Source organism: Ruditapes philippinarum, unplaced genomic scaffold, assembly GCF_026571515.1.
Source record: "Ruditapes philippinarum isolate M1 unplaced genomic scaffold, ASM2657151v2 ctg6456_1_1_1_1, whole genome shotgun sequence".
NCBI classification, from domain to species: domain Eukaryota; kingdom Metazoa; phylum Mollusca; class Bivalvia; order Venerida; family Veneridae; genus Ruditapes; species Ruditapes philippinarum.
This window is the reverse complement of record NW_026865850.1, coordinates 17,501-40,440: the sequence shown is the minus strand read 5'-3', so window position 1 is coordinate 40,440 and position 22,940 is coordinate 17,501. Positions and strand designations below refer to the sequence as shown.

The window sequence follows — 22,940 nt, the reverse complement described above, 5'->3', positions numbered from 1 at the left end:
GAAGCAGCTTTCCGACTTCCTTGTCTACCTTTGTTTAAATCTTACTTTATCACGGTATATGTACCTACTGACCTTCCAAACAAGAGGGTGGCATTCTTAAAACTACTTTCTGCAGAGCTAGGTATATCAGACTGCCTTGAGATAGTTGCAGACAGAAGATGAAAACCCAGATAATATTGAAGTACTTCTTGCAGCTCCAACTGGCACTGCAGCTCACAACATTTCTGGTACGATACTTCATTCGGCTTTCTTTTATTGCCATAAAATACAGAATTCCATAATCTTAGCTCAATAAAGTGAACACTATATTTGTAAACATTAAAGTAAACTTAGATTTCTACTAGATTTCCTTCTTTAATTATAATGAGTTCATGAACCATTTACATGTAATTGATATAAATCAACTATAGAATTGTTTTCCTTATTTGATGACTTTTTGAACCATTTACATAAAGTTAACAACGACTACTACTAGGATATGTGTCATAGTTGTTTTTTCTTCTTATTTGATGAGTTTATGAACAATATTATGAAGTTGACTGAGATTAGCACTAGTTCGTACAGCGTGGTGTTGGAAATGAGTTCTACATGCACGGTGCCCGGCTGCCCTTAACAGAATCACCAGTTTGTCCAATCTGAAACATACATAAACATGTGATAAGTCAGAAATCAAAAATATGACTCAGATATGATCCTTTTATTAAAATCACACTTGCCATAGCTTTCGCAGACACTGTGGGTCCATCGCAGGTGCGGTGGAAAACAATGGCAGTCTAATAGTGTTTTGCTGTTGTTGGTAAGTTTATGACTGAATTTAACATTATGCTTTAATGTTTTACTGGAAACTCCTAGCGAGACGGGAGCCAACATATGTACTCTTCCAACTTCTTTTACGCACAGGGAGCAAGTCATTGTCATTTATGCAAACACTTCTGTACAGTTGGACGACGGTACGCCACTTCTGCCTAATTTTGGTTATAACAAAAACAAAGCCGTGGACAATGACCACCAAATACACTGTCATAGCATCGTTTGTACAGTACTTTCACAAAACAGTCACATCATTGAATTTTTGGAAATGGATATTTCCTGTTTATCAAAGAATTGACAAAAATGATTAAAACGCAGACGCGGTGGATTCGACTGCAACGCAGTGCCATGGGCCCGTTTCCATTTATGTCTATTTTGAACGTTAAAGTCACAGACACTTGAGGGTTGAAGAAGCTAAAACAATAAAAAGGAAACAAGAATATGGGCTTGAGAAGTTAAAGAAAACGCGAGTCCGGCATTGAAAACGTCAAAATATATTTTTGCTACACAGGCTATTATTCATAAAGTGAAACGATTTATATCATGCTCTTTTTCAAACACAGAAAAAAATATGTGCAATAGGAAGTAAATTAAATGATTCAAAATCATAATTTGATAGTGTTGATCCTTCCATACAGAATTGGTAAAACAAAGGAGCAAAGAATGGTATGATATTCGCAACCTTGCCTGTGTAACAGGCAGTATATTACACAATGCATTAGACCTATGAACTTTATCTCTTCAAAAACAACATTTTGATGTTCATGTTCTAGGCAACGAAGAACCGGAGTCATCTCAAGAAGATAAATCGTATTTCAAACATGGAACCGAAAATGAGCCAAATGCTGTTGCTATTTTAAGTAGGGAAATGTTTGCGAATGTTTCATCATGAATTTATTTAAAAGAAAGAAGGATGTTACGTTATAAAAGGAGAATCAGATGCAATCAGGCCTTTAATGGCGGTTTCACCAGATGGATGTCTTTGTAGGTGTACAAATGATAATACTGATACTCGTAAATATTTGTATAAATGCCAGTATCCTAAATTGAATTATGAAATATTACGTTTGTCAATGCCTGGCTGACACGAATGCTTTGAATGTTTTGGTTTTTTTTCTATGATATTTGTTTGCTACACCAAAGAGAGTTCCACTTTTTTAAATTGACTATGATGAAAATCTTTATTTAATGTTGAAAAACATTCTTATACCTTCTATGGAAAAGAAGAGAGTATAAGACCAACAGGAAAACATCCTGGCACTGTTGAAATTAAGAAAAAAATGCTTTCATTTTCTAAAACGAATATTACACTTCTATCAGAAATTCCCTCAGCTAAATGATTAGCTTTAATGACGAAATACAAGATTCAAATACATGTTCGCCATATTTTGAGCATATGAACTCCCACAGCAGCAGAACAAAGCCTTGAAGATTTTCTATGAGTAAAATTAAGTCAATAATTGACCATTTCAAAAATTGGCATCAATTATGCAGGAGGAAAGCCAAAGTCATGGTCTGGGTGTGATCACGGATTTATGTAATATAAATCCGTGGTGTGTACAGTAAGGACAGGATTTGGTCACCTGAATTACCAAACTCCTTGATTGTTGCTTTTGGGCTAAAAAATTACAAATTCAATGTTCTGCAACTAAGGGCAGCAACGGAGCATATCTTACGGGCAGGGATTGATATACAGATTCTAGCATTTGAGGGACAATGGTGTATCAAAAGTCATGTTTCGGGACTATGCATCAAAACCCTTTTAGGAACTCTGGTACTGAAAAACAAAAAGATATAAAGGGTTTAATTTTATCATCAACTGATCACGCACTTCTAAAATTCTGAAAAAAAAATCAGAAATCCCAAACACTGGAAGAAAATAGTTCCAACTGAAATCAACACTGAACAGTTGAAGATAGTGCTAGTCACACTGATCGTGACTCATTAGGTGATGGTCTTTATTGGATTCCTGGTAACGTCATTGAGGCAATGTAGAGAAGTGGTGATTCAGAACTTTTAGCCACTCTGAACAGTGTATCAAAGGATATAAATCAAATTTTAACAGCTGAAATATCCAACACATTATCTTATACAGAAAAACTTGCTTAAATGACATTGTTTCTACGGTACAGAATGAAAATGAAATAAATGAAAGTGACCTACACTTAGTTAAGACGAGTATTAGGATATCATTCAAAGCTGAAAGAATGCAAACACTTTGTAAAATGGAATAACATTTCTTTTACTGAGCTTTAGATGATGATGAAATCAGCTGCCAAAATGACAGTTTGCACAAAGAAAGAGCTCATTATGATATAAAATGAATTAACAATCAAAGCATGAAAATATACACATTGAACCAAAAGGCAATTGGAACAAGAGGGCCATGGTGGCCCTGAAATCGCTCACCTGTACATAGGCCCCCGGGGCGGACCAATTTTAACCCAGGGTCTTTTATTTGAACAAACTTGGTAGACACCTATTTGAAGATGTTTCATGATAAATATCTAAGCTCTAGCTAAGAAGATTTTTTAAGTTTTTACTATACAAATAAAGTGGAAAACAATGACCCCCCTCCTCCCCTAGGGGGATCAATTTTGTCCCCAGGGGCTTTTATTTGAATAAACTTGGTAGACACTCACTAGAAGATAGTTCATGCTTAATATCTAAACTCTAGCTCTTTGGGTTTTTCAAAAGAAGATTTTTTAAGGTTTTTACTATATACATATAAGGAATATGATCCCAATGGTGGGGCCAATTTTAACCCAAGGGCCCTTATTTGAACAAAATGGTAGACACCCATTAGTAGATGTTTCATGATAAATATCTTAGCGTAGTTTTAACAAAGTTCTAAATTTTCATACATTTTATAAAAAGCATTGTGAAAGATTTTTATCAATATAAAATAAAGGTTAAGTTTTCATGTTAAATGCTCTTACATTTTATTAAAACCATTCCAAATACCCAAAGTTTTGTTAAGATTAGTCCAATACTTTGACATTTTAAAAATATATTATTTGGTATATTCTTGCGCACTATGTGTTAAGATGTAATTAAAAGGGAATATCAGGGACACTTTACAATCCAAAGAACAAGATAATGCCAATAGAACAAAATAATACCCAAACAAAATGTCACGTGCAATTTTTCTTGTGGTGATACAAAGATGCCCTGTAATTAAACCTCTTTCCACATGCTTGACACACGTACTGTTTTGGGTTATTATGAACGCATCGAGTATGCTGTCTTAGATAACGCTTTTGCCGGAATATCTCTCCACAGTTTTCACACTGATAGAATGTTGGGTCTTTTCCACACTGTTTCATGTGGTCTCCTAAATGAATAAACATTTTTTTGCATGTTGGGCACTCTTTTTTTTCTTCATGTGTCCTGAAATGTTTACTGAGGGAGGATTTTGTCGTGAATGTTTTTTTACATATACTACATTCAGGCATTTTCTCTGGCTGGTGTGAGATCGAGTGTCTATCTAAACAAGATTTTCTTGTGTAAAACTTTCCGCAGACTTGGCACATATATGATGGGCTTTCGGTGTCATGTGCTTTTACATGATGGTTGTAGACATCCTTCCTCGTAAATCCTTTACCACATATTGCACAGACATGAATCTTGTTCCCTTGGTGACTTTGGATGTGCACTTTTAATGTTTTATCTGTTGCAAATGTCTTGCCACAGATTACACAGTTGTAATTCTCCAATGTGGATATCCTAAAATAAGATCAATATAACAATAATAATTATGAATGTAATAGTTATTGTTCAGATACCAATAACCTCAAGCAGTTTATGTTTGGAAAGGAACAATATTGGCCAAATTAAAAACAAGAGGGCCATAATGGCCCTAGATCGCTCACCTGACTTATCAAACTCATCCAAACAATTACCTAGACAAGCATTCTAACCAAGTCTCATGACAGGTGAGTCAAAAATGTGACCACTACAGTGTTAACAAGGATTATCCATATTTGAGCAGTGCGACCTAGTTTTTTACCCAGATGACACATATTCAAACCTGACCTAGAAATCATCAAAACAAACTTTCAGACCAATTTCCAGGATACTTGGATCAAAACAGTAGCAACTAGAGTGTTAACAAGATTTTTCTATTTTTAGCTCCGGTGACCTAGTTTCACATGCGATTTCGAACTCATCTAAGCAATTACCTAGACAAGCATCCTGACCAAGTTGATAATTGAGTCGAAAATGTGACCACTAGAATGTTAACAAGGTTTTTCCATATTTGGGCGGTGTGACCTAGTTTTTCATCCAAGATGAGCCATGTTCGACCTTGACTTAGAAATCATCAAAACAAACTTTCAGACCAATTAACAGAATATTTGGATCACAACAGTAGCCACTAGAGTGTTAACAAGATTTTTCTATTTTTAGCTCCTGTGACCTAGTTTTTCATCCGAGATGTCCCATGTTCGATTTATTTCCAGCAATGACCTAGACAAGTTTCCTGACCAAGTTTGATGACAATTGAGTCAAAATTGTGACCACTAGAGTGTTAACAAGGTTTTTCTATTTTTAGCTCCTGTGACCTAGTTTTTCATCCGAGATGACCCATGTTCGAACTCATTCGAGCTATCACCTAGACAAACATCTTGATCAAGTTTGATGATGATTGATGCAAAAATGTGACCGCTAGAGTGTTAACAAGGTTTTTCTATTTTTAGCTCCGGTGACCTACTTTTTCATCCGAGATGACCCATGTTCAAACTCATCCGAGCTATCACCTAGACAAACATCTTGACCAAGTTTGATGATGACTGATGCAAAAATGTGACCGCTAGAGTGTTAACAAGGTTTTTCTATTTTTAGCTCCGGTGACCTACTTTTTCATCCGAGATGACCCATGTTCAAACTCATCCGAGCTATCACCTAGACAAGCATCTTGACCAAATTTGATAATGATTGATGCAAAAATGTGACCGCTAGAGTATTCACAAGGTTTTTCTATTTTTAGCTCCGGTGACCTACTTTTTCATCCGAGATGACCCATGTTCGAACTCATCCAAGCTATCAACTAGAGAAGCATCCTGACCAAGTTTGATGATGATTGATGCAAAAATGTGACCGCTAGAGTGTTAACAAGCAATTGTGGATGTACAACGGACGACGTACTACGGACGACGTACGACGGACATTCACCGATCCTAAAAGCTCACCCTCATTTATAGTTCCGGTGACCTAGTTTTTCATCCGAGATGACCCATATTTGAACTCATCCGAGCTATTATCTAAACAAGCATCCTGACAAAGTTTGATGATGATTGAGACAAAAATGTGACCACTAGAGTGTTCACAAGGTTTTTCTATTTTTAGCTCCTGTGACCTACTTTGTCACCAGAGATGACCCATGTTCGAACTCATCCAAGCAATTGACTAGACAAGCATTCTGACCAAGTTTGATGATGATTGGTTCTAAAATGTGACCACTAGAGTGTTCACAAGGTTTTTCTATTTATAGCTCCTGTGACCTACTTTTTCATCCGAGATGACCCATGTTCGAACTCATCCGAGCTATCACCTAGACAAACATCCTTACCAAGTTTGATGATGATTGGGTCAAAAATGTGACCTCTAGAGTGTTCACAAGGTTTTTCTATTTTTAGCTCTTGTGACCTAGTTTTTCATCCGAGATGAGCCATGTTCGAACTCATCCGAGCTTTCAACTAGATAAGCATCCTGACCAAGTTTGATGATGATTGAGGCAAAAAATGCGACCGCTAGAGTGTTCACAAGCAATTGTGGATGTACGACGGACGCCATACGACGGACGACGTACGACGGACGACGTACGACGGACATTCACCAATCCTAAAAGCTCACCCTGAGCAAGCTCAGGTGAGCTACAAATATATATATATATATATATATAGGTAAAGAGGCATTGGTGAGTCAGAGAAATTTATAGCTATATCAGTTACAGTAGATGGTCAAACTACCTTGTGTTAATTCACACATTTTCTCACCACACAGACATTTTGTAAACAAATAAAACAAGAGCCACCGCTGGGCAGAGGCAACGCTCAACTTTTTTACTTTTTCTTAAACCAAACAAAAAGATGGTTAAAACAAATCTGTAAAAATAAAATTAAAGAAAAAAATAAGTTTTTCATTTCTTTTAATTCTAATAGGTCTCTCGAGTCACACTTGTAGTTTTTTTTTCCAATTATGAATCCTTTAAATAAATACCGTAAATGACAAAGTTAAGAAAATAAAATGAAACAAGAGGGCCGTGATGGCCCTAGATCGCTCCCCTGACCCATCAAACGCATCCAAGCAATGTCTTCGACAAGCATCCTGGCAAAGTTTTATGACAATAGAGCCAAAAATGTGACCTCTAGTGTGTTAAAAAGGTTTTTCCATATTTGGGCAATGTGACCTAGTTTTTTACCTGAGACGACCCGTATTCAAACTTGACCTAGAAGTCAACAAAACAACCTTCTTCACAAATTTCCAGGAAATTTGAATCAAAACTGCAACCACTAGAGTGTTAACAAGCTTTCTCTATTTTTAGCTCCTGTGACCTAGTTTTTAACCGGGTATGACCCATCTTCAAACTTGACCTAGAAATCATCAAGACAATCTAACTGACTGATTTCCAGAATATTTGGATCAAAACTGCAGCCACTAGAGTGTTAACGAGCTTTTTTTTTATTTGTAGCTCCTGTGACCTAGTTTTTGACCCTAGAAAACCTATCTTCGAACTTGATCTGTATTTCATTGAGGCAAACATTCTGACAAAATTTGATGATGATCCAATCAAAACTGTGACTGCTAGACTGTTAACAACCCAATAATTGACGACGCACGCCGGACATAGCCCCATCACTAAACCTTACCTTGACCACTTTGTGGTGAGGTGAGCTAAAAATCATTTATTTGGCAATCAATGTCATATATAAATTATTCCACCTGTCTGTTTGGTCACAAGCGTTGTTTTGTCAACATATGAATCAAATAGGTACAAAGTTGTGACAACTTAACCAAATTCAATACTTTAACCTCAATGGTCAAGGTCATTTCAAAGGTCAAGGTCAGCTCAACCTTTTAGAATCTCTTGTTCAAAAGGATTGTTTTGTTCAATATAATCTCTTGTTCAAAAGGTTGTTTTGTTCAAGGATGAAAATAATCCATTGAATAATTACATTGTTACAGCTATTTATAGTGATAATCAGTTAAAATAAAATAATTTGTCCTTCAAGGTGAAGGTCATCCATGAGTCAAGGTCAATTTCATTTTAAAATACATGTAGGTCCTGCCCTAAAAGATGTTGTGTCTTAAACTGAAAACAAATTAATCCATTCATAAATAACAAGTGTAGCAAATTGTAGAAAAAAACAAGAATTTCATTAATTTGACCTTGAAAGTCATGGTCAATTAAAGGTCAAGGTCACATCTAAATTATCAAATATGTTCATTTGGTCTCTTGTTTTGTCCAAATTTAAATCAAGTTGGTACATACATAACAAAATAATAACAATTTTACCAAAAATCAATAATTTGATCTTTACAATCCAGGTCATTTAAAGCACCAGGTCAATGTCAGTTCAACCTTTGTAAAGGCCTTGTCCACAATGTTGTTTTGTTTGAAGATAATCCATTTACTAATTACCAAGTTACAGTCAATTATAGCAAAACCAGAGAAAATTCAATAATTTAACCTTCAGGGTCAATGTCATGAAAAAGCCAAGGTCAATTTTAGTTTGATATACATCATGTACATAAAGATCTTATCCTAAAGAATGTTCTATTACAATATGAAGTCAATCCACTTAATATGTTATAGCCAGTTACAGCAAAAATGAAATATTCAATAATTTGACCTTCAAGGACAAGGTCACTTTTGAGTCAAGGTCAATGTCTGTCTGGTTCACTTGAAGGTCTATCCTAATAGATTGTTATCTTCAAGTTTGAAGAAATCCATTCAAAAATAATAAAGTTATAGCCACTAATAGCAAAAAGTGGCAAAATTTTGACATTTGACCTTAAAGTTCATGGTCATTGAGTAACGGTCAAGGTTAGTCTAGTATACTGAAAGGTCTTGTCCCAAGGGTTGTTGTGGCTATGTATGAAGACAATACACCAAGAATTCAAAAAGTTAAGGTAATTAAAGGTACAAGTTTGCGGACGGCAAGAGGACGCCGACACCGCCGACAAAAGTAACCCCTATATGTCGCCTTTTTCAAGGCGACACAATAGATATGTTTCTCTTATGTCAAAGAAAAGGTTGTTCTCAATTGAAAGTGCATTGGAACAAATTTAACTCATAAATGGAATTGGGCCCATCGCACTGCGTTGCAATGGAATCCACTGCCGTCTGCATTGTGATCATTTTTTGTCAATTCTTTTATAAAAAGGCAATGTCAATTTCCAAAATTTCAATGAAATTCACTGTTTTGTGAAAGTACTAGACATACAATGTGATGCAGGTGTAATAAGGGGTCCTTCTGCTCACCTTTGTACAGCTTTTAACCAAAATAAGGTAATAGTGGCAAACCCTAGGCCAACTATTTGTACAGATGTGTTTGTAATTGGCAATGATATGCAATGTGTGCATGTAATATATTGGAAGAGTACAAATGTGGGCTCTAGTCTCACTAGGTGTTTCCAGTAAAATATTAAAACATAAAGTAAAATTCAGTCATAAACTTACCAACAACAGCAAAACACTATCTGACAGCCATTTTTTCCCACTGCTTCTGCAACAAATTCTCCATCGCAACTGCGATGGGCCCAACAGGTCTGCGAAAGCTATGGCCAATGTGAAAATGGTACAACAACAAAACAAAAGTTTTTGTTCCCAATGTATACAATATAGTACAGAAATGTAAAAAGCTTTGCTAAAATGCAACTTTAAATGTGTCTATGGGAAAATCTATGCTCCCCCTTTATATGAGCCACTCACATCAGCATATATACATACTTTGTACATTTCATGATGGTCAAGTGTTATAACTTGGCTTATCCCTTCTCAAGAAGAAAGTGTAACAGACAAAACAAAATAAGAATATACTTACTTCGGTAAACTTTTGTATTTTTTATTCTGTATATTGTAGTAGAATAAAGGCATGGCATGGTTCTTTTCAGTACAGTTTTCTTCTGTTTTAATTTCTGAATGTTTACATTGTGATTCAGACACCTTTTCTGACATTGTCACACTTTCCTGTGTTTCATTTTCACTTTGTCCTCCATTCTCTAACTTTGGCTTTTTAAGAACTGGTTCAGAATGGTCCACAGTGCCTCCTTTATTACTCTCTTCTTTCACTTGTGTTAAACTGACAGAATTTCCATTTTCACTAGGACATCTTGCCTCTTCTAGGAGGGATTTTAAAAGAGTTCTTAGTTTTAAACAAACGTCTGTGCTTTTATCTTGAGTGCATATTAATAATTGCTCAATGAAAGAAATACTAAATATTTCTCCAACCCTGAAAATACAAAAAGGAAACACTGAAAATATAGAAAGCTAACCACTTCTGACTTGAAAAGTACCTGAACATGAATCATTGCTCATGTTATGAGTATAAAAGTAGATAACAAGAAACAGATGGTTTTCCTTAGACTAGATATAGACTGAACATGTCACTGTCAAAATTTTCATTTTTGAGTGAGAGTATTTTGAAGAGTGAGTTGGTCAGTAAGACTTAGTGTAAATGAGTGAGTGACTGAGTGAGTGGGCGGAATTTTGTGTGAGTGTGTGCAAGTCGGTGAGTGAGTGTATTATTGTGTGTGAGTGAGCGTATTATTGTTTATTGTGCAAGTGAGTGAGTGAGCAAATAAATAAGTGAGCAAATAAGTGAGTGAGAGAATATAAGTATTAATGTACAATGTACACGTAAATAACATTGAGTGAAAGTGTAAGATGGATTGAGCAGACATCCCAGTGTTCACAGAGGGAGTTTAAGACAAATTGACAAGTTTTACATGCCACAGACTATAAATGTTGCATGTAATCAGAGTAGCCAAAAGAATCATTTAATGATTTATGCATTGACCAGACTGGTTGTCCTTTTATGGCTTCTACATTTTGTAGTTTCCTAGATAGACAGTTTTGTTTGTTTGTTTGTTTCATTTTACGCCTTTTCCCAACAATATTTCAGTCATATAGGCGGGTAGTTTCTTTACCATCGTTCCTGGAGAGTTCCACCAGTACTAGACTACCTTCCTCCGTGCTAAACTACCAAAGCATCTCCCAGGGATCAGTCAAACTCTTGACTACCAGTGCAGACACTGCATGCAAGAACCTCTGTGACTGCGTGGCTAAGGTTAACAACTTCTAGTCACCAATCTTTTACCAATATGCGATTGTTTTTCACAAAGGATTTTGAATACTTCTTAAACAGGGCTTCCGTTAATGGGCATAAAAATAAATCCTTTGTGGAAGCCATGTTTATATATTTTTCCCCCCTAATTTGTGGCTATATTAAAATTACCAGAGTGGGCCAAGTATGACTGCAGTTTTCCCAGGATGTTTTGTCTTGCATTCACATGGTAAAAGTGAGTATGGATTTTCTGAAAATATAAAAACTATTCTCAAGAATTCTTTTTTACATCAATATATATTCATCTGCTTACTTCACATGCTTCTAGATTTTATCTTTGCACACTAGAACAGTTTTTAATGCAATGTAAAAATTTACCTACTTTATTCTGATTATCATTTTCTTCTGTCATACAATAAATTATCAGTAAGGCCAAAATGAAAACAAAGAACATTGCGAGAATCTAAGTCAGTAAACTACAAAAATGAATTATGACCAAAAACAAATGTGAAGTTTAAAATGAATATCTTTTGTAGTCGAGAAGATAGAAATTCACAGCAAAACTGAAAATCAGGAATTCTTCTAGTTCACAATGAGGCACAATTCAATTTAAATCCATGCCAGAGTTATGAGTCCTGAACAATGATGTTCTCACTTACACTTATAATATTTTTTAATACATTTTACATGTCTTAGATAATATTGTATTTCTTACTTAAAGGGATACTCCGGCAAATTAATAACAAAATATCAAAATTATCTTATGCACTCAAATTACACTCAAATGACAAAAATTTGTAAATTTCAAAACGATAAAATGAAAATTTTACTTGTGTCTTCCTTTATAAATCTTAAATATTAAACTTAACAAATATGTAATTTGACATTATGAGAATGTAATATACTGACCTATTGGTGAATTTGTCTGAGGAAAGACCACTCTCTCTTCACACATCAGACAATGGAGGAAAGGTCGACAGTTCTCTACACATGAGATTGATGACTGGTTGTTTTTTGTTACCCTGACAACCACCAGGAAATGGTCCTCGTCACTAATGGTATACAACACTGTAATGCCCTTCTGGTACCTGGCTGCTGCTCTAACAATATTTATAACACTTCATGCTTGTAAGGTCAATTTTCATCGGATAATCAATTTATGCTTATATAATGATTATGTTTCCGTCAAAAGTAATGAAGTCATTTTCATTTGTCAAAATATTAAGGAAAAGTGATGTTCTATAGACTTATTACAAAGATCTGGATTTATATATGGTCATATATAAAGGGCTGTTTGCAAAACAAAATGTATAACTCTCACCTAATCATCTTTAATTGCCTTGTTTATATAACTGTAACAACAATTTATATAGGGACATAATAACCTGTCATTAAGTTTATAAATGTTGACATTCAGTCTTATTCTTAAACTGTAATTAAAGCCAAATATGGCAACGTCTTATTGCTTCTAAATTTCAAAGATTTTTTTAGATAAGCAATTTTAATAGATATTTTTTGTTGGGGGGGGGGAGGGGGGGGGTGGGGCAGGGGAGGTCAGGACAGGGGATGACTTGCTTGTAATATAGACATGTACTTGATTATCATAACTATAATCATTATTCTTCCATATTTTCAGAACAGCTCTCTTGTATGAAACAAATTTAAAATGCTTTAAATCAAAATAGGTAAAAACAATATAAAGGTATATACATGTATACAGAAAAATCACCAAAAAATTAGCATGCCCAGTCAGGACTCTAACCACTACACCATACTGGACCTGCAATCCAGAGACCCGTGGTTTGATTCCCAGCTGTGGTGTGCCAACTTTGCCGTTCAGCATAATAATGTTTTAAACCGGTATCAAATGAACTTTGCGCTAGATTAACTGAGATCTGTCTAGACTTTAGAGTAACAAACAAAGTGATACTGCATCATTTAAGTAATACAACCAATTCCATTAGATGGACAGAACTGGTTGGTTCCCAGATCACATACTTTCCAGTTATGTTTAATGTTGCCAACTTTACTGGTCTACTGACTGGTTTTTGGACTTTTTTACATGTACATTGTATAATATTACCAACCAGTAAAGTTTAACCAACTGGCAACGTTTATCAAAAGAACACGGCTTTGACTTTGTGTCAGACTAAATTCGAATCTAGTCCCTAGCAATGTCTTATAAAATACTTACTTTGCAAGATCTGCTATGAACACTCTGACAGCCAATTCATCAATATACTCAGTTTTCTGCGTATGTGCACCGTATAACCTTTGAATGATCTGGGGAGAACGGAAACACGCACTTGAAATGTTCGGAGTCAAGAAACAAGCAACACCATTTTGTCGAAGGTTTGAAAATACCGAGTCCGTATACTGAGCTATATTGTTGAATAATCTCTGAAGGAACCTGAAAATGAGTAAAACCCGATGTTTTTAAAATCATATTTGAGTCTTCCTAGTTTATTCAATGATTTAAGTTTTACATAGTCATAAACCCAAAATGTAAAACCCATAAAAATGCTGATATTTCTACATAAAGCATCAACCTGGTATGTTAAATTTATAATACTCTTAAAAGTAATATTTTTGTTCAATTTTTTATCCTGTGACTTTCCATGTAATATCACCATAACATATTTCTTTACACATATTTTACATAATTACGTGTAATATATTATTTCCATGAAACATTTCATAACAAAAACAGTATAAAACCAGGGTAGATGGTTTCTGCCATTTTGTGTCTTTGACCCTCATAAGTCGATGGCAAAGACAAGACAATAATTATGCTCACATCGACTTTGAGGACGAAGACACAATACATATTAGGCAAAATAACAATCTTTTTAAAAAAGGAACACAAGATCTTCTTCTGCAGAATTATTATGTCGGCGGTTCAACTTTCGGGTTGGAGACAAAACGATATAAAGACTCAATAAATTGGCCAAATACCATGTCTTTAACTTTCTGGGTGAAGACAGGAAATGGCAGAGATCAGCCACCATAGTAAAACAGTATGTATGCAAATGTCAAATTAAGTTTATTTTCATTGTGTTAAGAGATGTGATAAAAAGGGCATGCTTTTGAAATTTGATTTTAAAATTAAAGTGACATTACGTCCATACAAGTGTAAATGGCTTTGAGTTCAGGTAAGTCAAAATAAGTTTTAAATAACATTTTGCCATATTTGTTTTCAGTTTCATAGTCTTCTTTTAATAAATAATCAATAACCAACATGGCACATAGAAAATTCTGTGGCACATGGAAATTTCTATCAATATTCTTCGGAATTTATCATTAACACTTAGTTTATAAAAAGTTTCAAGGCAGTTCTATATTTTATCTTAAACATTTTTACCTATCAATTAATGGTCAATAACCACAAAATAGTCACTCTTTTTAAATATATAGAAAACTTTACTCAACTTGACAACGATTGGATTATCATATTGTCACTTTAACGATAAAGAGATATTACCATAATTATGAGATAAAACTAGAACTCCGCGAGTCGGATGTGTCGCCTTGTGAACAATGTAGTTTAGTGGAAATGGCCAGGACAAAAATGAAATATGAAAAATAACAAAGGGCAATAACTAAAAAATGATAAGTGCAGAGCAGCAGTTTCTGTACACTGCACTTCTTATCAATAAGATCTATCATTCTATGATGTTTCAAGTCCATAGCTTTCATACTTGAGGAAAAATGACCAGGACAAAAATAAAGTAAGAAAAGCAACAAAGGGCAATAACTCAAAAATAAGAAATGCTGAGTATCAGTTCTTATGCACTGCACTTCTTTTTAATGAGATCTATCATCCTATGAAGTTTCAAGTCCATAATTTTTATACTTTCAGAGAAATGGCCTGGACAAAAATTAAGTATGAAAATAAACAAAGGGCAATAACTCAAAAAATAAGAAATGCAGAGTACCAGTTCTTGTGCACTGCACTTCTTCTTAATGAGACCTATCATCCTATGAAGTTTCAAGTCCATGGCTTTTATACATTAGGAGAAATGGCCCGGACAAAAATAAAGTATGAAAATTAACAAAGGGCAATAACTCAAAAATTAAGAAGTGCAGAGTACTGGTTCTTGTGCACTGCATTTCTTCTTAATGAGATCTATCATCCTATAAAGTTTCAAGTCCATAGCTTTTTTAGTTGAAGAGAAATGGCCCGGACAAAATTAAAGTATGAAAATTAACAAAGGGCAATAACTCAAAAAATAAGAACTGCAGAGTACTGGTCATTGTGCACTGCACTTCGGGTTATTGAAAGAAGCATGCATACCAAGTTTGAAGTCAATCAGGCTTATAGTGACTGAGTTATGCTCCGGACAAGCTTTAGCGGACGCCGACGCCGACACCGACAACGACAACGACGCCGACACAGACGCCGCCGCCGCCGACACCGCCGACAAAAGTAACCCCTATATGTCACCTTTTCAAGGCGACACAAAAAAGTCATACACAAAATTAAATGCCTCTTCATGTAACACTATGCTTGCTTTAAAGGGACAAACATTAACTTCCTGTTCACTTTGTTCAGCACTTGGCCACTCCCCCGTAGTTCTTGTTGCATCCAGTAACCAATCAGAATGCTTCATTTCATTCAGTTCACATGACTCTTTAATGTGCGTACCCTCTGATAAAACTACATGCACTTTGTTCCCTAAATGTAATTTCCACTGAAGCCCTGTCAGACCTGAATGAAAACACAAAAAAAATAAAATATGTCTGAAAATTAATTTAAACATTTTAAAATAGGACAGCACAATAGAACAATGTTGGTTTTTAAATCACACTGACAATTTAATGGTCCAGGGATTTTTTTGGCTGAATTTATAGCCGATATTCAGTCATATTCCCAATTGATGTAAAATAGTATATTATTTTCCCAATCCACAGGAAAAAATTCCCAATTGAAAGTTACAAAATAAAAATATTGAATCACAACTTCTAAAATCTTTGAAAATAAGGGCTTCTTCACTGTTTTGGTGCTTAAATGTTTAAAGATGCCATCCTAGACAAAGATTATTTGCATTCATTTAATCACTGCAAAATTTAAATCATGCATTTTTTCCCAATTTTTTAATAAAACACCGCTGAAATTCCCATATCCATGGGTATGGGTCATGCTCCCAAAATCCTGGGAAAAATCCTGTGGTCATATGGTGACTTTCCAGTTTTACTGATGGAAGATAAACTAAAGTCCCCATCTGTGATTTATTACAGCCACCAGCAAACACCCAGGTGACTCGGGCACTTACATGTAGTACCACCAACCTTCATTATGCTAGCTGAATACATGTAGCTTCTTTACATATCAGAACCCTATCAGGGCTGTGGGATTTGATCTCACATCAGTTTGGGGCAAGTGGTTTGAAGTCAGAGACCTTATATGTAACTTCTCAACCATGAAGTCAGCTGGACCTGATTTAATTTTTATGTCTTGTCCAAAATATAATAAACAAATACATAAATATTAATTGTCATAAAACAATAATTATGATGTAACATCGGCTATAAAACGGGCTATAAACATGATATCATCTTATGCATATAAACGGGCTATAAACATGATATCATAATATGCATATTAAATGTGACATACCAGATCCTGAGAAAGCATCTAGACACTGCAGAGGTTTAACTAATTTATCTGCCTCTATTTGTACAGTCGCAAGCACAGCCTCTCTGTAAGTAGTCATTTTAATGAAATATAAATTTCTACAGAGTGGTCATAATATTCTGACATTTTTATACTTTTATACTGATTTTTTTTTGTGGGTTCAGGGCCATATATGAATGGTAGTATTTAATATTTGTAGCTAGTATCATAGCAAATTTAACCCTTATACCCATCCCACCACACCCCTTACTATCTTAAATGGAATTGTTCATCTTTCAATCTGGACAAAACCATAAATCACTGTTAGGGAAATATTTCAAAGAGATTCTGCCTGAATTGCAAACAGCAGACCATGATCAGACAGCATTGGGTAATTTAGGTCTGCACTAATTGCATGGGTAGAATCAGTATGCTAAGAGTTAAAACATTCACTGAAGTATTTCATAGTTTGGCAACAATAAAACTGCAGTAAATTCTGCAGAAGACAGCAAAATTCCACTGATAAACTTTACCTTTCATTCCTTCTTTATTCTACTTTAAGTTACATTTTAGAAATAAAGGTAATTTTCTGGACAATATATGGATAAAATCATATTTACCTTAGCATAGCTAATTTTGGATTGAAGTACTTTATTTTAGCTGCATGCTTCAAACCCTGAGGTATTTCAATCTTTACTTTGTTTTCTTCAACTGTTTCTGCCATCCTCTGTTCTATTTCCCTGCAAATATCAAAACTGCTTTAGAATTTCATTTGCTACTATGACTGTATAGATTAGAACAAATTAAACTTTTAATCATATAGGAAATTGCTTACAGAAGAAAAACATACAAATATTGATTAAAATAAATGCAAAGTAAAAAGAAAAAAAACTGGTGAAAATTCTATGATTGTTCTTTGATAATTAACCAGTGTACACAAGACAAATGAACAGAGATTTTTGAGAGTTTACATCTGTTAGTCAACGGGTCCTCACTGGCGTAAATCAGCCACCATAATTTAATGATAATATGTGAATTGTGATTGCGAGAACAAAATTTCTAGTGACATTGTGTTCAGTTGTTTTTTTATGGTAAAGGGTCAACTCGGCCCTAAACCAACTCGGCACGGGTCAACTCGGCCCTCTATTAAAAACTTATATTAGGATATAGATTGTTTAGATTGTTTAGTTAATAAAAATTTAAGAAGTAAATTATTATAAAACTATTCAGAAGTACGATCAATTGCAAACAGAAATTGAAAATGTTGGCAGTGTACATGTACGTATAGTTTGAAATTATCTTTGTTAAGAAAAGATATAAAAACAGTACAATATATGTTAAATATTGATCCATAAATAAAGTTTTTGGATTGATATTTTATGACAATAAACGTTACTGTATTTAACACTTTAATACGATCAATGCTGTTTTAACGATATTTTTTACTGAAAACATCTGAAGTAGACAAAACATGCATATAAATTCTTCCTTTCTCTACAAAATCACTTATAAATTGGTACTTTCGTCAATAAAACTTTTCATTATCCTTGTGTAGACACTTATTCTCATAAGAATTGTGAAATCAATGTCGTCGTATATTTTTGGCATAACCTTTGTAAAGATTCATGTTTATTTGAACGGTTTCGTACAATACGAATTATGACTAAACTTTTTTTCCATAAATTACTCAAGCCAGACGGAAATTACATAAATGATGCCACAGTATATACAATAAATGTAATGTTTGAGACTGTCGCTATTTGGATTATCATGATTCAGCAATTATTCATTAAATGCCGATGATGATTTTGTCCAGTTTTATTGTTCATATATATTCCTGTATGTCAGCTTTTTTAGCTCTAAATCTGTACAAACCGTTTTAATGGTAAATATGATACATGCAGCAGTTTAATAATTGTCGCCGAAACTTGCAGGCTACCGTAATGTCCGCGACCCGTATTTTACTAACGATATGCTAGTGAAAATATTTGCTTAATTTGAGTTATTTTTATAGATTAAGGATCAAAAATCAAAAGTATTTTCAATTCAACTTACCTTTCTTTTAGCAAACATAGCATTTTAAATTTTGCTGGGATATATGATAACCACTGCATAGTGATGACTTAAGAATGTAATGTCCGCTACCTAAATCTGTTTATTTTCTGAAAACTTTGTACGTATTTAATTAATTAAGTTATCAAACAACAAACAGACGGAGTAATTACAATATATATCTAAAGAATTTTCTCTAAAATCTTTGTCCATGTATCTATAAATATAAATGTCTGTAATGTTCGAGATTGTAATGTTCAATACGATAATTATACAACATCAGTTAAGTACTCTCAATATCCAATTAATCCTCATGTGAATATGTCATTTTGCGTGTGACGCAATCAAAGTGACATCATCAATGTTTTGTATCTCGCTGGAGTGCACTGGAAGCCACGCTTTTATTCGGAAAAGAAAAAAAAACTTTGGAATCTGGTGAGTAATTTTAAAGTTTTTAAAAAATACTTAGTTTTGTCTAATATATGTTTGAATTTAGTTTTATTAAAAAAGAGAACTTTAACGGATGGATTTATATCTGAAATCATATAAGTTTTGATATATGTCTTTAAAAAAAATGAAGGTAATGTTCGCTACATTTGGTATCGAACATTACAGAATTTTACCGTTTGCAAACTTTGATATATTTTCTTGTTTAACGTATTTCTGCCAATTGTTTTTGTACGGAAAATACATATTAATATGTTGTCCTCTAAAGTTTAGCAAATATTGATTATTTTGATACTATTAAATAGATTTTTAGATGATTTTCTCATATATAGAATATGCAAAATATCTAGATGATGAATCCAAACATTAATTCGTATTAACACCAAAAATGATATAATAATTTCAATAATTTCAATTGAAAATAGTATTAGATACATTGAAAAATATTTGCTTCGAAGATAATTAATGTTAACTTTAATATTATTTACAATGTTGCATATCGGACATTACGCTATTAGGTATCGAACATTACCCTACAAAGTATCGATCATTACACCATTTATTGTATTGTTTTCTCTTTTTTTTAGGTAACTATGGTGAAATCAAGATCTGAAATTTGTAAAGACTACCGCAGACGTTTAAAAGAAAAAGACAATGATGGATACTTACGAAAAGAACGTGCAAGGAGACGCAAAAATTATACACCATCAGACATGTTAACAAATGCTGAGAGGGTTGAAAGGCGCCGCAAAACACGTGAAGCAGTCAAAAGATGTCGCGATAGAAGAAAGCAGGCAATCGTACAAGCAAACAGATCCCCAGGTTACGACACGTTGGATTCAAGTGGTTATGAAAGTGTGAATGACAATCATAATCTTGTAGTAGCTATGAACTTTCCTAATAGAGCATTTGGTCCCAGAAAACGAATGAAAAAGGAACTTACAAGAGCAAATAAAACCATTCAAGAATTAAAAAGAAATAATATTGACCTTGCTAGAAAGTTGAAAACAGAACAGCGCAGAAGACAACGGTTAGTTAAACGACTAAATGGCTCTCCAAGAACACCAAAAAGCAAATCTGAAAATGTCATGAATACAGCTGGTTTAACAGAAATACAGAAGAACACAGTAAGACGAGAAATCCTTTTTGGTAATATTGTAGGTGAGCAATTACGTAACAAAAAAGAAAGTCACAGTAAGTCTACGATGAAGGGGCTACACATGGCTGTAGCTGGCCAGATAATAAGGAAATACAGAGCTCACTCTATATTTTGTAAGAAGACTGGATTAAACATTAATACAATGTCAAAATACACGGGCAGGACAACAGAAAAAGAAAAAGCAAAACCCACTAGAAAGTACGAGAGACTTATTATTGAATTTCTAGAGCGCGATGACAATAGCAGAATTCAACCTGGCAAGGCCGATACAGTGAAATGCGAGGGTGGTGAAGTGAGACAAACCAGGGTTTTAACCGATTATCTCCAGAATTTGCACCAAAAATTCTTGGCAGAAAATCCTAATTGTTTCGTTTCATTTGCTACATTTTGCAGAGTCAGGCCGAAAAATATTCAATTATCTGCGTTTATATCCCGTAGTAGTTGCTTATGCACTAAGCATCAAAATATGGCGCTGACAGCCAAGACACTAAAGAAGGAAGGATTGTCTGTATCTATCAACCCAGATGTTTTTGTTAAGTCGGAATTAGATCGAACAACTATCTCTAACAATCTAAAAGATACTATTAAAGTCCCCCAATGGAAACGTGTTGAGGTAGAGGACAGGGGTAAAAAGAAAATGGTTATGAGGGTAATTGACAATGAGATGAGAAAAGATGAGTTTTTGAATTATTTAGAGAGTCAGAAACAAGAATTTGCAGAGCATGTAAGCCGTGTGAAAACACAGTACGCACAAATAAGACTCCTCAAACAAACTCTGCCTGAAAATCACGTAATCATTCATATGGATTTTGCGGAGAATTATGCTTGTAGGAGTTCTGAAGAGATACAGTCAGCGTATTTTAACCAAACGGGCGTTACACTACATCCTGTGGTAATATATTACACGGAAAACAATATTTTGTGTCACAAAAGTATAGTGATGGTATCTGACACGACAATGCACAATGCTCACACAGTCCTCGCATTCCTTGATGTTATAATTAAAGAGGTGAAAAGCTTTGTTCCCAAAGTACAGGTGTGTCATTATTGGACTGATAGTCCAACGTCACAGTATAGGAATAAATTAATTTTCGATACTGTGGCAAATCATTCTCATCTTTATGGCTGCTCCGCTCGTTGGAACTACTTCGAGTCCGGGCACGGGAAAGGCCCGTGCGACGGGTTAGGGGGAACCGTTATGTTATTCAAATCAGTTTCTGCATAAATGTAATCATAAATAATAAATAAAGTTAAAGTTGATGTTTTTTAATAAAAGTTATCTTTCTAAGGCTGCGTTTTGTTACTTTAATTTCAGATAATTTTGAAAACAGATTCCCTACGGTTTACCAGTAATAATTTGATTATTTCATGAAAAGTAATAACCAATATTGAAAATTAAGTTTTAAGAAATGAATATGGTTATATTTTTCTTGAAAGTCTCAACGTTTTATGCAATATGCTGGAAGTAGCGTATATTACGTAGTGAAAAAAAATACAAATAGGGTTGAGTGTTTCGGAAGTCCGTGGATAAAAAATTTGCATTTCATGTTCAAACCATTTTACATACGTATTGTTTAATGTTTCAACTGTTTAAAATCACTGAACATTGAATGAATAACAAAGATTTACTTTTTTCATTTTTATTGCTCCAATTTCACAATTCTTATGAGAATCGGTGAGAGCAGTAGAGGTATACAGCACAGGGACCCAGCACAGTGTTGAGATAGTGTAAAAAAGTAATTCTAGAAAAAAATATATACTGTATATATAATAGACTATATATACAGTATCCTCGACTACTGTAAATCCGCAACGCTAAGCAGTCTATGGTAGTCGCGAAATAAGGGGAATTGATGATATACGTATTCTTTGCTAGAATTTCTTTTTTACACTATCCCAACACTGTGCTGGGTCCCTGTGGTATACGGTAGTCAGACTATTCTCTCCCTTACCATTTCCTCCTCTGACGTTTCCTCCCTGACGGTTCTCTCCCTATTTTGGGGGAGAATCGTCTGCATATTTGCAAATATGCAGACAGTTCCTCCCCATTCTTATTTTTATTATTACATTATTATTAAAGTATTTAGATGATAAATAAATGGGTAAGTTTATTATTCATTGATATATATTAGAAAAAAAAGATTTTATTGAAGTGTTTAAATGTTAAATAAATCATTAATGGGTAGGCTAAGTTTATTATAGAATGATATAAATTAGAGAGAAAAATACTTTAATGAAGGATTTACATGTTTAATAAATTGGTAACTATTTTCAATTGATATAAACTAAATTAGAAAACTTTTTTTAGCATATTAGTTAATTATTCTGATTTTTTAAATTAGATGTAATGTATACTTTTTAATGTGTTTAGTCATTGAAAAAAATTAATGAATAATTTACTTGATTAGGATAATCATAAGATATTTTTTTTTTAATAAATAAATATGAAATTTATAAGCAAAAAATTATTAATGGATTTTAATTGCTAAATTTCATACTTTTGTATAACGAAAAAAGGAGTTCAATACGCACATGCTTTAGGTTTGCTGTCAGAGATAATTGAGATGTT

The 22,940-nt window shown here is 34.0% G+C and overlaps 1 protein-coding gene across 5 annotated transcripts in view; it reads right to left on the bottom strand.

The window, feature by feature from the left end:
• Positions 1–483: 483 nt before the first annotated feature.
• The window catches only part of LOC132730556 (TRMT1-like protein), a 23,235-nt gene continuing 778 nt past the window's right edge, over positions 484–22,940 (bottom strand). For 2 of the 5 annotated variants that reach the window (XM_060716512.1, XM_060716513.1), the window contains exons 2-9: positions 17,334–17,453; positions 16,717–16,799; positions 15,573–15,807; positions 13,294–13,509; positions 12,009–12,199; positions 11,271–11,349; positions 9,858–10,265; positions 3,922–4,536 (exon numbers count right to left, since the gene is read on the bottom strand). In XM_060716512.1, the coding sequence (XP_060572495.1) occupies positions 3,945–4,536; positions 9,858–10,265; positions 11,271–11,349; positions 12,009–12,199; positions 13,294–13,509; positions 15,573–15,807; positions 16,717–16,799; positions 17,334–17,437 (1,908 nt within the window). In that variant the 5' untranslated portion in view covers positions 17,438–17,453 and the 3' untranslated portion in view covers positions 3,922–3,944. Of the gene's footprint in view, positions 636–3,921; positions 4,537–9,857; positions 10,266–11,270; positions 11,350–12,008; positions 12,200–13,293; positions 13,510–15,572; positions 15,808–16,716; positions 16,800–17,333; positions 17,454–22,940 lie in introns of those variants that run through there. The other 3 variants (XM_060716510.1, XM_060716511.1, XM_060716514.1) reach the window with 2 other exon arrangements.